We start from the raw sequence: 12,731 nt of genomic DNA, 5'->3' as shown, positions 1-12,731 counted from the left end.
AAACTCCAAACTGATCTGCCAAATGAGTACCTATTTTGGCTCCATTTTCTAAATACAACTCCAGCTTCCCACCCCCCTCCCCGTGGCTGTCCTGCCATTTCTACTAAATTAAGCAGTTTCTTAATCAACTCCTACCATAGTTCGTTTTCTCTTTATATAAAAAAAAAGGCCTCTCCAAGTTTATCCCGAGAATGTAAACAGACCACTCCCCCTCTCAGGAAGGACGGCCCAGCTTCCCTTAGATGTAAACAAGACCTATTCCCTTTCTTAGCAGTAAAATGGCTTCGGCCCCAGAAACGGTCTACGTTCGCACCTCCTCCCGACCACCGGGCTCCCTCCTCTCGCTCTGCATGGCCGGGGATGAGAATGGATACGGGCAACGGCACGGCACCTGCAATTAACTCCCCGAAACAGCGGCCGTCGCCATATTAGCTGCGATCATGTGACCAGCCGTCGCCGACGCGGGGTGAGAGTTCAGAGGAAGTTGTTCTCATGGCAACTATGGCTGGGAGCGGGCGAGGGTTGAGTGGTTTTTGCCGTAATAGTAGCGTGTGCCTCAATCGGTTTTGTAAACACCGGTTATCACAGTCCGGATGCCTGAAATGTGTAGTCTTTGCCCACCAGATCGTCCCCGTCGCCTTTTCTAACAAACTTTGCGATTCACACAACTCCTTAAAACAAATCCGCGCTCCAGAGCGCGCCTGGTCTGTACTTTGAAAAGCAGCGGTTTTTTCCCCTCTTCACAATAAAAGATCAAAGTTACCAATGGTATTCTCCCCCCCCCCCCCAAATTAAATAAAAGAGTGCGGCAAAGACCCGGGGCCCTGTTTCTGTAGCAGCAGCAGATACCCAATATTCTGGTTTCACTAGCCTGACCCTATATTGATCAAGAAGTAAAGGATGGTTACTGGCCAAGACATAAATATACTTTTCTAAAACGAAAGAAAGATCTTGCCAATGGCAGCACTGGAAATGGCATGGCAGTGCATGATTTTCATCCTGTTCATTTCCTGTTCATAATACACGTGAGTTGGTTATTTTGCCAATAAATAGTGGATTGCTGTCCATGCATTTAGTGAAATGGATCACAATCCACAAAAGTCTATCACAGTTGTTGTTTTTTCAAGTATTACACCATGTTCTTGCAACACTTCCATACAAATGGAAACACAATCATGTAAAACATATATCTACACTACAGCAATTTAATTTTCAGGTTTAAGGTTTAGTATGTTGTACAAATCCTTGAAAGAGTAAATTCATTAAACCAAAGTTAAATTAACTTGTGTAAACATACCATACAATCTTCAACTATAAAGAATCAGAAAATATGCTTTAAACTCACTAAAAATTTCTAGAAAAACAAAACAGAAGTGTAACAGCTGAAAAATTTCACTATGCCTGATGAGCATGAATAGCGAGTATGATGCAACTTTTGAAGGTACGAAAACCCATTCAAAATCTAATTTTAGGACCTTATTGTCAGGCCACTGCTATAAAAAGGAATTCATGTAGTTACTGGGTGCTCTACTAATATGACATCCCAGATCTGTTTGGATGATAATTTCTTTAGTCTTAAAAATGTTGTAGTATGCATCATAAAAATTTCATTGTCAGAAATAAATTCATTTTATGAGAATATTTAAATATGGCAGTGCATGATTGTACAAATGTATAATCGGGCTATAGTAAAAACTGTAGTTAGTACACAATTTGAATACATAAATAATGTGCCATTTTATTAAAGTAAAGATCAATATGTAATATGTCTTGTAAATGTTTAATCCTATTGAAGTCAATAGGCGTCGGCTCTGTGAATTGTAGCTCTTTGTAGGGACAATATCCAAATAAATTTTTTTCCAAATAAAGCTGTCAGACATTATTTTACTGTGTTGTTTCCAATATTGTTTCTGTGTTGTTGCAAGAAAGTTAAGCCTATAGAATAACAGAGTTAAAAAGGACATTGGGGTTCTTCTAGCCCCATCCCAGACAGGAGAGCCTATACTGGCTGCCCAATCTTTTCTTAAAAACCACCAGTCATGGTCCACCTACAATTTTTGGAGGCAAGCTGTTCCACTGATCAATTGTTCTCCCTGTTAGGAAATTTCTTCTTAGTTCTAGGTTGGATCACTCCTTGATAGGTTTCCATCCATTACTTCTTGCCCTGCCCTCAGGTGCTTTGGACAATAGGTTGACCCTATCCTATCTGTGGCAATCTCTCAAATAATGGAACACTGCTATCATGTCACACACACACCCATCCTTCTCTTATATAAGAGAAGGAACTACGTCCTGTTTCCTGAGAAGTATCCTATTAGTGTAAAGCTATCAAAGACTTTTCAAGTATTAAAGCCAATCAGATGTGACAGTGTTACTGATCTGAGGATTTACTATTAAAACTGATCAAAGCATAAAAAACCTTGAGAATTTCTTAAAATCCTAAAGCACTAAATTAATTCAATATAGAGAATTTTCCCATATTTTTTTTCAGCAAATATGGCACTGCATGGAGGGCAGCAATATAGACTTTCAATGATGGGTTTCACAAAGATCATTTGTGTTTTTCTAATATTACTCTAATATGACACTCACTCTGATATTACCCTCAAGATCGGAATCCTTATCACGCACAAATTTTTTTGCTGGCACTACTACTAGTAATAATAACAGCTAACAGTGCACTTTAACTCATGTGAGTGCATTAGTATTAATTCTGATCTGATTCATATTAAATATTGTACAGTCAATTGGAGATATCGTAAATAAGTAAAATTAAATAAAAGATATAAGCAAACACAATGGTTGAAAAGAAGATATAAATATGTTTAGAAGTCTTTCAAATTTCTTCATTCCTTTTATTTTTCCTAATTGTACTTCTGTATGTTGTGTAGGCATTGATTTGATAAGATTTAGAGCAAACACATCCATCACAAATTGTTATATGAATAGACAACTTTGCATTTCATAAATATTAAGACAGCAAATAACAAACTAAAATAGTAAACTATCTTACTGGGATTCAGAGGAAAAAAGAAAGGAAAAAAGTTATTTGCAGTTTTAACTCAATCTTAGCTGGCAGCTTCATTCTAGTACACTGAAACTCTTGTTTAGATGCTTTGACAATATTGTACTTGACAAGAGATTCCGCTAAGAACACAGTGTACTACAATTTACTGGTCTTTGTCTTCAGAGGTTCAAAATACTGTATCAGAATTAAGTCATATGTAATTTCTTCACATACTTCTGTTTATGAACATCATCTATGTGTGTGGGATGACATTCTTGTTGACTGTAAATCAGGTCACATAAATCTAACCAATGACCAATGAAGACGCATATTTTATAAACTAAAGAGACAGCAAAAATGAGTACCTGGAAGAAACTATTTCAATAATACATTAATGAGATTTATATTGTATATTTATATTCTTAGAAGAAACCATGCATTAATTATTTTACAAAGGGTAGGATGTAATCGGGCTATACATTTACATCCTGAAACTGGGATGTAATTGGCTCCTCCTTCAAGATGACTATTTACAACTTAGCTTAGAGAAAAATGATGAAATTTGATTTTTAATGGGGTTTTTTCTTCAAGTAAATTGTACTCTCATCATGCATTTTCCTTCTACTTACTGTCCAATACTTCTCCTTCCCTGGTTTGGAATATTATAACCTGACTCAGTGTAATGCTTAGCATTCTCATTTCAAATTTATTACAGTGAGAGATAGGTGTGCTCCGTATTTTCTATGACCTGACCTAAATTGATTTCTTGTGTTAGAGAAATAGATGCAAAGAATCTTTTAACTGGAACAGCTTTTTTTCTTTTTGGAAAAAATGTCATGTCATTAATCCTATTCAAATTCATAAGCATGTGAAGAAAAGATATGGAATAAAAATACCATTTTCAAAAGCAATGCTGTTTCCCTAGTGTGAGTAAAATGTTCAACTCAATACTAAAGAATTTTAATTGATCATGTAGGGCATAAAGGGGAGCCACTAATTATTTTTTCAGGAAAGCAACACAAAACATCATTTTTAACCCATCCCCAGCCTATTGTGAAGACATATTTTTTTGCTGTGTGTCTAAAGTAGTATTTTATCAATTCTGCCAGCATAAGCCATGCCAAGTGGTCCATCTGCTTTATTTCATTTCATTCTCTCATTGACACATGTTAATTTTGGATACCAGGGTGAAACTGGGAAAAGTTCTACAAGTAATGGAAAGAACAGTGAGGAAAAAAGTGACACACACATCCCCAACACACACACTGGGATGAAGCTGATAAAAGTTTTACAGTTTCTCCTTCTAACTCAAGTGATACCAAGAATTGTAAAAAAGTAGTTTTTCTCATTTCCCAGTACCCTGGAAAAATGCTCAACAAGAGCAAGTAATTCCTGCTTTGCAGTTGAACAAGATGACCTCTAAGGCCCTTCCAGCAATATGATTCAATGTTTGTTCATGCAAACAGACACCATGTGTTCTTAGAATCAACTCTTTTCAGAAAGGAAAGTGATTGGTTCTTGCTTGCTTGAATGGGTGGGAAATAAACAGAAGCAGGAAAATCTACAAATTGGGATGTGATAACTGTCATACAGGTCAGCCAAAGTTTGAAATCCATATGACATTTTCTTGAGATGGTTTGATATCCAGGCACTATTACAAGAGTCAAGCAGTTTAAGGTTGCCAGGTGAAATTGTCCCAAGCTGTATTCTGCTTTTAGTATTCATTTTACTAGAACAAATAATACATGGTACAAAAATTAAGATGAATTTCTTAAATTAATGTGTAAATTGTAAAATATTTAGATTTTTTTTTTTCTGTTTTTCCCCCAAATTATTGAAATTAAAGCCACTGAATAATAGTACTGAAGAACCTAATTTCCTAATCAGTCTAAAATATTCTGTAATCAATTTTCCTGCTTCCTAATTTTGTTGCTCCTGAACATTCAATTATAAGACCAGGTTATATTAGTATCAAAATATACTGAAATGCATAGCGTCATCATAACTTCTACTACGAAATTCAAAATTCAGATTGTCCATATGAAGTTTCTAGTATCTTCTGAAAAGTAGCACATTGTTTGGGTATTTCTTTCACTTGATTCTTTTTAACTGATATATTTTTACCCCTGGATAGGCTTGTGGTTAACCATTCAAAGTCATTGTGATTCAAAAGGTATACAAGCTGAAGTAATATATAAGTAACATTTTAATGATACAAATGCTAATAGTGATCCACATTTAAGTCACAAAGTTGATTAGTTCAAACTTTTATGATATCTTCTTATAGAATTATTATGTTAGAAATCTTTGTCTACTAATCTCTTCCTATTATACAGTATTTCATAGGAAGCATAAATGTCACAAAAATGGCAATGTGCCATTAGTAATACTTCAGTTTACACACTCATAAGGCATTTCATGGAAAGTTCAGCCTATGGAATCAAAGGAAAATTTATTATACAATGTCTTTTTAATTAATCCTCAGCTGGATTTATGTTTGAGGTTTGACTATTTTCCCAGCTGAATTCATGTAACAATTATACATTGCTTTTTTAATTAATCAGATCTGAATTTCCAGAATAAAGATAATTTGAAAGAAAAAAAAGTAAAAATATCCTAGAATTTGTATAAGAATTTCTTGATATGTATAAATGAATGCTGTTACAAATATTTATCACATTCTGTAAGATTATATAGTGTTGACTGGTTTTTTGAAAGAATGAACTAAATACATGTTGAAAATAATTGATTGTGAAATATGAAATATAATACAGACTATGTAAACAATGTATCTGCTTATGACAATATCTACTATTATGGCTAATACACATAAATTAGTTATACAATATCCAGAGAGAGTATCCTATTAAGTAGAGTTAATTAGAATAACTATGCATCTTAGTTTCCAATTAGGATGTAGCCCACTTATGAAGCAATATATAAGTCTAAGTGCTATTGCTATTACTATTTATAAAATTCATCACCTCCTTATATTTGAAGTTTATTAAAAAAAAACTTTAGTAATTAAGATGTTCATTTGGACAATGAGTTCTGTTGGCTTTGGACAGTAAAAACAAGAACCCATTGTACCTGTGTTTCTCAACCTGGGTAGCTTGAAGTTGGGTAGACTTCCAACTCCCAGAATTCCCCAGCCAGCCAATTCTGGAAGTTGAAATCCACCCATCTTCAAGCTGCCCAGGCTGAGAAACATGCATTACAACATAAAGTGCTTTAACACTGTAATGAGCAACTGTTAAAAATACTCTGAGCATTACGAAAACAATTTTTGTTTGCTTAAAACAGTTGCATTAGATGCTTCTTTCAGAATGGAGCCTTAAAGTTAATTGTTTCTTTTTGGTCATTTGGGGCAATTTATTGGGCCTTTTCTTTTTATCCACTTGAAAAGTAATATCTGTGCAATATTGTACTGTTAGGCTATTATATTGTCACAAACAAATATTCTCATATCCAATAATCCTCTTTATCAACCACTACTATGACATAAAGCAATAAAAAATAACAAGTGGATATAATCCTCTCGAAGAAACTTGCAATACTGTTGTATTATAGTACTGTTTAATCAAGGTTTCAAGGATATAGAAACCTATGTATCAAACAGCAATTATCTGAATTTACATATGACATACAAAGCCTAACACCATTCCTTGAAAGATCTGTTAGTGCCATTTAGTAGCTCCTGGCTTTCAGTCATCAGCTGACTCCTCCTGGTATCATTCTCACCTGGTATCTGTCAGAGTGATGAATATCATCTGAGGAATGGGGTGATGCTGTTGGAGAATCTCCTTCCCGCTTGATAGAGGCTGACAACAAAATCGACTGCAGGAAAAGAAGGGGAAAGGGAAAGCAGTTAAGAATGCAGAGGGAAAATGGAGGAGGAGATATGCAGTAGCAATAATTAAGAAAATCATGATTAAGTCAACTATGGGTTAACGTGTCGTGTAAACACAGCTTACCATCCTTGATTCTCTCCTGTAATCGTTTGCATAAACTTTTATTGACAGAATTATAAGAATAGAGCATGCCTTTTTTATTTTATACACATACAGTATATCATATATTTGTTAGGTGCGATGAAAAACCATGTCCAACGTGTGATGGTTCAATTTAACTGATTTATTGCTAAAAGCCTACCAAAGGATCTTAACTAACAGTCAGCACCTGGTTAGAATTAGATAAGGGTCCATGGCATTCAAAGGGGGTTGGAGGTTTCAGTCCCTGGATAAAAAGCCAGATATAAATATAGCAGATAAATAAGTTTGAAGTTATCCCAAACTCAACTAACTCATTATGTATACGCAGCATATGCATGTACTCAATAATGCATAATTAAAGATTTCTTAGTGTTGAGTTGAGTTGACTTTCTCTGACCACCTGGTCACATAAAAACACTTCAATACAAAATTTTGGCTGAATTCATAGCAGCTGAAAGGATTATCACTAGAGATAAAATGAGGGCCTAGTTTATAGAAAATGTTGTTTTGCCTCAAAGTTTCACGTTACTTTATTATTATTTGTTAAGAAAGCGTATATGGCTACTCAACACGCTCACAGTTACTCCAAGCAGCCTACAGAAATAATACCCTAAATAGAAAACCCAATAATCCCCACCTAAATTTTCTTTCCTAAATTTGACATATTGTCGTTGCTGAAAATTGTCTTGACTTTCTTATGATAACAGGTATAAAATGCATATTAAATAAATTAGAGGAAAATTGCCATTTAGGGAGCAAATGCTGTACTCCAATCTGTATAATTAGAATAACCTGCAGCTTTTAAGCTGCGTGTGCCTCTTCTGCTATACTGCAATTTCATGCTATTGAAATTTAGTTTCAAAATGACAAAAGTTCAGGAGCTTATTTCAAGTAGTTTGGCAGGGGGGAGTTCCTAATATCCTCCCCATCAAAAAAATTGATCAGTTCTGCCCTTTCAATGACATTATAGTAATACTGGATAGCTTCTTGCAGCCCTTTGAAGGTCAAAAGGCTGAATTTCAACCAGTGACCCTTCAAATTTCCCCACCTTTACTTTATAAAATTACATATTGTAGACAATCCTTTGCCTTATTTTTTTATCAGAAGAAACTGCCACAAATGTTATTTCAATAAACCCCATTCCCTGTATATTAATGTGCTGCAACAGTATTCTGAGATCTACAGGACTGATAGAAAGTGTTAAAGTTACCTTAGCTTTCAATCTGTTTCAGTGAAGATATAAAAATATGAAAGTCAAGCTTTCAGCTCGACTTTCTATCAGCACAGCTTCTCAGAACCTCCATCAAATTCCGACAGCCTGTCTGCTGGCTCCCCATCCATCCATGCAACTAGTTCTAATTCAGTATGATTATGTGAAAAATGGCTGTACTCGCTATGGAGACAGTAAATTAAACATTATATTTTACTTTTTATCATGTGGTCCCAAGAAGAATACTGGCCCCATTTATTTTACAGACCTCCAGAGCACCATGACAACGACCTCTGGCTAAACTAATCCCAAAGATGTCAATCTTAGACCTTCTACATACACACTCTGTTAAGATGCTTAAAATTGTAGCACTGTTTAAAATTGTAGCAAGCAGTTATATTCTAAATACCTCTACAGTGTGTTAAACACCATATCAGTGAATTGAGCTCTTGCCATTGCATCAAACTAAACTTCCACTAAAATGGAGAGAAAGCATCTCTATTTAGGCAATGTCAGAGGAATTTACAAGGTGGAATTGGGAAGGAAGAAAGAGCAGTAGTAGAAATTTTAGAATTGTACATCCTCAGTTTTCAGTGCCCATCTTGCTATTGTTCACAGTATTTGCATCTAATTGTTAAGTGTGGATTGGATTCACACAAGGGTATTGATTTCAACTCAAATGGATCAACTAAGGACATATTTTTAATTAAGAGAGGACATTAAATTAGGAAAAGATAGACATGGAGTCAACACCAAGTTGCAGATTTAAAAATACTATCTATCTTTAAGGCACTTTTTCTGAATTCAACATCAGTGAGAATCTGATACCCTATCTGACCCATCAGCCATACCAAGTGGACCAGAAATGCAACTAGATAAGCAAATTCTACTTTATTGTAAGTCTGAAAGTACAATTCTCCCTCTATCTCATTTACCTCCCTGAAAAAATTAGGGAGAGTCTTTTCTTAGCCTCTTGCCCTACCTACTCGCCAGCTGTAAATTATGTTGCCTCTCATCATCTGATTATTCCCTATATAGTGTCTTTGGGGCCAGTCTCCCACAGTCATTCCCACATACCATTACATCACCCTCCCTTCAGACTCATTCCCCCTCCTGAATTTCCAGGGAAAACAAAATGTGAGTGTAAAAAACAAAGATAGCTATGCTGGTAACTGTCCGAGACCACATGAGGCATCCTGAAAATCATCTCTCTCTATAGAAGTAACACTCATCCCTCTGAGAATCAGTCTCACCCCCTTCCCTCCATGTGCCTGATGTGGAATGAGTCAATTTTCCATGCCCCTTGCTTGGTATCTTGCTATCCCTGAAGTACCTCTACCCCATAGAAGAAATCCTGTTCATCTTGGCCAGCACCTAACTCCTGCAAGGCTAGTAGTTGTCGAGAACAAGATTTGTTAGGATATTGGTTGTGACATCAGTGCACCAATTGCAGTGCATATACATCTGTTGCTGCCTTCAATGACCTCTCTGACTCTGGGTAGCATTTTCAATGTATCAGATATTCAACCCATTTCCCTTTGCATTCAGATCTAGCACCATTTCCACCCTGTACACCCCCTCCCCGTTTACCAGTGTGGGAAAGTGCAATCTGTGAACATAGAAGGGGGAGGGCAGATGTGTGTGCTTCTCTCACTAGCAAAGCTCAACTGAATATAAGGTGAACTTTCATTGATGCTGGCAATTACAAAGTTACTGTATTTATTTGTTTAAACACAGGAAAGAGCCAATAAATTTAAAGTCTCGTTTCTTGGAAGGTCTCTGCAGAAATCAGTAATTTTGTAAAAACCCACACTCGATCCCTTTCTACAATTCTAGCACCTTCTTGTCTGCATGCATCTGCTGCTTTTTCATTCGTGGCCTCTGCTAGTTTTAGCTGTTTCTTTGAGGATTTGGGCTGTTTGCCTCTTATGTAGGAATTCTATGGTGTAAGGAAAGGTGTTTTCTACACTGGTTGTTGGTAAGACCCCTGAATGGAATCTGTAAATTGCCTGGGGACATATTGATAGATGAGTGTGCTGCATTGTAAGCAAATTCAGCAGGAATGCAACATCAGTCCAGATGTCATGCTGATATGAAACACAGAATCTTAAATATTGCTGCAAAGGCTGGTTTAATTTTCTCAAATTCTCTATTGGTTTTCAGATGATGCGAGGAAGACAAATACATTTTAATATTTAATAAGTTCAAGATAGTCTTCCAAAATTTGGAAGTGAACTGACTTCCTTGGCCAGTTGATCTAAGTCAATTACAATATTGACCAATTCTCTATATCTAAAGACATGGTCCAAAAATGAAATCTCATTAAATTCACTAGTCTTAGCATGCTAGTATATCCCTGCACTGAGGGAAGATGATTTAGGTGAGAAATAGTGTCTCGGGGCTATAATAGGATCTCAAGAGGCTGCAATAACCAGACAGCTTATTAAGAGTTTGGCTTTGCTCTATGACAGACATGACAAAGGGAAACAATTTTTCATGATGGCATGGATGTGAGGCTACCAAACTCTCTAAAAAGTCTACGTTGGGTTTTAAATATCCTCCTGACTCTTGCTGTTTTGTGGTCATAACACAGCTGTAATAGCTCCTTCCTTAGGGAAAAAGGGACTTATAAATGTGTGTTGTGCAACACCTGCCTTCCCTCCACTATGAAAGGAGCAACAGTACCTTGTTGAGCTCTCTGGAAGTCACCATCCAAGCCCTGGCATATGCATTAGGTGGTTGTTGTGCCTTAATTTGATCAAATAGATCAGTCTGTCATCTTGTTCCCAGCTTTTCGTCTTGTTCTGATTTACAGTGCAACTCACAATTGCATGGCTGAAGTATTTGTGGTGGGTGATTGGCTTAAATTGTATTCTGGCTTATGTGGAGCTGTGTCTGAAAGTTTTTTTTGAAAGCCTGGAATGTATGAGATGTAAAAGTCAAAACAGAAGAAAAATTATGCCCACCACATTTGTCCACGGGTGAGAGATTGAGTATTCTGCAAAACCTCTACACTCTTATGGTCCGTATGAACTTTTATAGGGTGGACTATTGCTTCCAGCTTATGGAAGGCATTTTTATTGCCAGCACCTCTTTAGTGAAAATGTAATCGTTGCTTTCTTTTGGGAAGATCATTCTGAGTAAAAGGCTGATAATAGTAACTCTGTCCACACTTTCTTTTCTGCCTGGAGCATGAATGCTACTATGGCATATTTGAAATGTTTGCACCACAAAGGGGCTGGGGGGGGGGAGGCTGAAGATGGGCTAAGAAGCAAACAGTCATTTTAATTTTTGAAATGCCATTACTCTTGGGTTAACTAAAGAATCATCGACCTTTTCTTAGGAACTGAAACAGAAGTTTTACATGGTCAGCAAAATTAGGGACGAATAGAGAAGCCCCAGAAACACTGTACATCTTTTACATTATTGAAGGTGGAGGGCGGGGGAACTGAAAAGCACCATGGTAGAATAGATAATACTTATGCTGGATCCAGCTGTATACCTTCTGTGGATATTGTGTATCCCAAATAGTTTAATTTAAGCAGATCAAATGATGATTTTTCCAGCCTGGCAAAGAGCTTGTTTTCCCATAACGTCTGCAGTATATTTCTGATAGGGGTGACAGGCAAGAAGGAATCTTTTCAATATATTAATAAACTAATAAAAACTAGTATGTCATCTAAGTATACACTATCAGACTATCATACACTAATCTATAATTTCTGAAAATATATAGTTCATGAATTTAGAAAACAGCTCCACAATTAAACAGGTGGAAAGTTTGTGTATTTACACTTGCTGTATTTTGTAAACAAAGTCTGTTAAATACATGTCCTTTCATTCTGATTAGGTTGTAAGCTCTTCTCAAGTCCAGTTTATTTTCCTGTACTTTGAGAAAGTAAGCAAAAAGAGGAAACTCTGTTGCATGTCTTGAAAAGTTTTTAAATTATCCTTTTCAGAGGAAATTATTTTCTTTATACTAACAGGAGAACAATTTTTTTTTAAAAAAATCTCTATTTTGTGTGTGTGTATGCGCGCACGCGTGTACACACACATACACACACACACACACACACCAGGAAAGGAATCACCAAAAGTTAATTGAACTAAAAAAGCCAGAGTAAGCAGGCAAGCAGATAAAGAGCTTGATTCTGTGCTTGACCAGACAAGGCATAAAATATCTAAATGGCAATGTTCAGAAAGATTAGTTAGAAACACTCTGAAAGAAATGGATCATCAACTTTTTGTGTGTGCCTGAATTTCAAAGGTATTATAAGTCTAATTAATAAAACAGAAATAGAAAATCTATTACTTACTGAGAAAAAAGCTAGGAATGCCATGTATCAGAACTTAAGGCTATAGAAACATAATATCTAGTAACTATGAAATGACTTATGTCTGTTAATGTAAAAGGCCAAATTGTAATTCACATCAAAGCCGTGAAAAGATGATCCCCCATATCCAACAAGATTAAGGGGAATGATTGACGGTACAATGTCTTGAGAAAAGTAGAAATCATAAA

The 12,731-nt window shown here is 36.0% G+C and overlaps 1 protein-coding gene across 4 annotated transcripts in view; it reads right to left on the bottom strand.

The window, feature by feature from the left end:
* The window catches only part of RNF220 (ring finger protein 220), a 305,518-nt gene that overhangs the window by 65,791 nt on the left and 226,996 nt on the right, over positions 1 to 12,731 (bottom strand). For 3 of the 4 annotated variants that reach the window (XM_026665743.2, XM_087960155.1, XM_087960156.1), the window contains exon 6: positions 6,749 to 6,844. In XM_026665743.2, coding sequence (XP_026521528.1) covers positions 6,749 to 6,844 — 96 coding nt within the window. Of the gene's footprint in view, positions 1 to 313; positions 451 to 6,748; positions 6,845 to 12,731 lie in introns of those variants that run through there. The other variant, XM_026665744.2, reaches the window with a different exon arrangement.

This window comes from Notechis scutatus, chromosome 3, assembly GCF_049901735.1.
Source record: "Notechis scutatus isolate UNSWTSFEM ecotype Mainland chromosome 3, rNotScu1.2, whole genome shotgun sequence".
Taxonomy (NCBI): Eukaryota; Metazoa; Chordata; class Lepidosauria; order Squamata; family Elapidae; genus Notechis; species Notechis scutatus.
The sequence above is the reverse complement of the archived record's forward strand: the minus strand, read 5'-3'. Positions and strand labels throughout refer to the sequence as shown.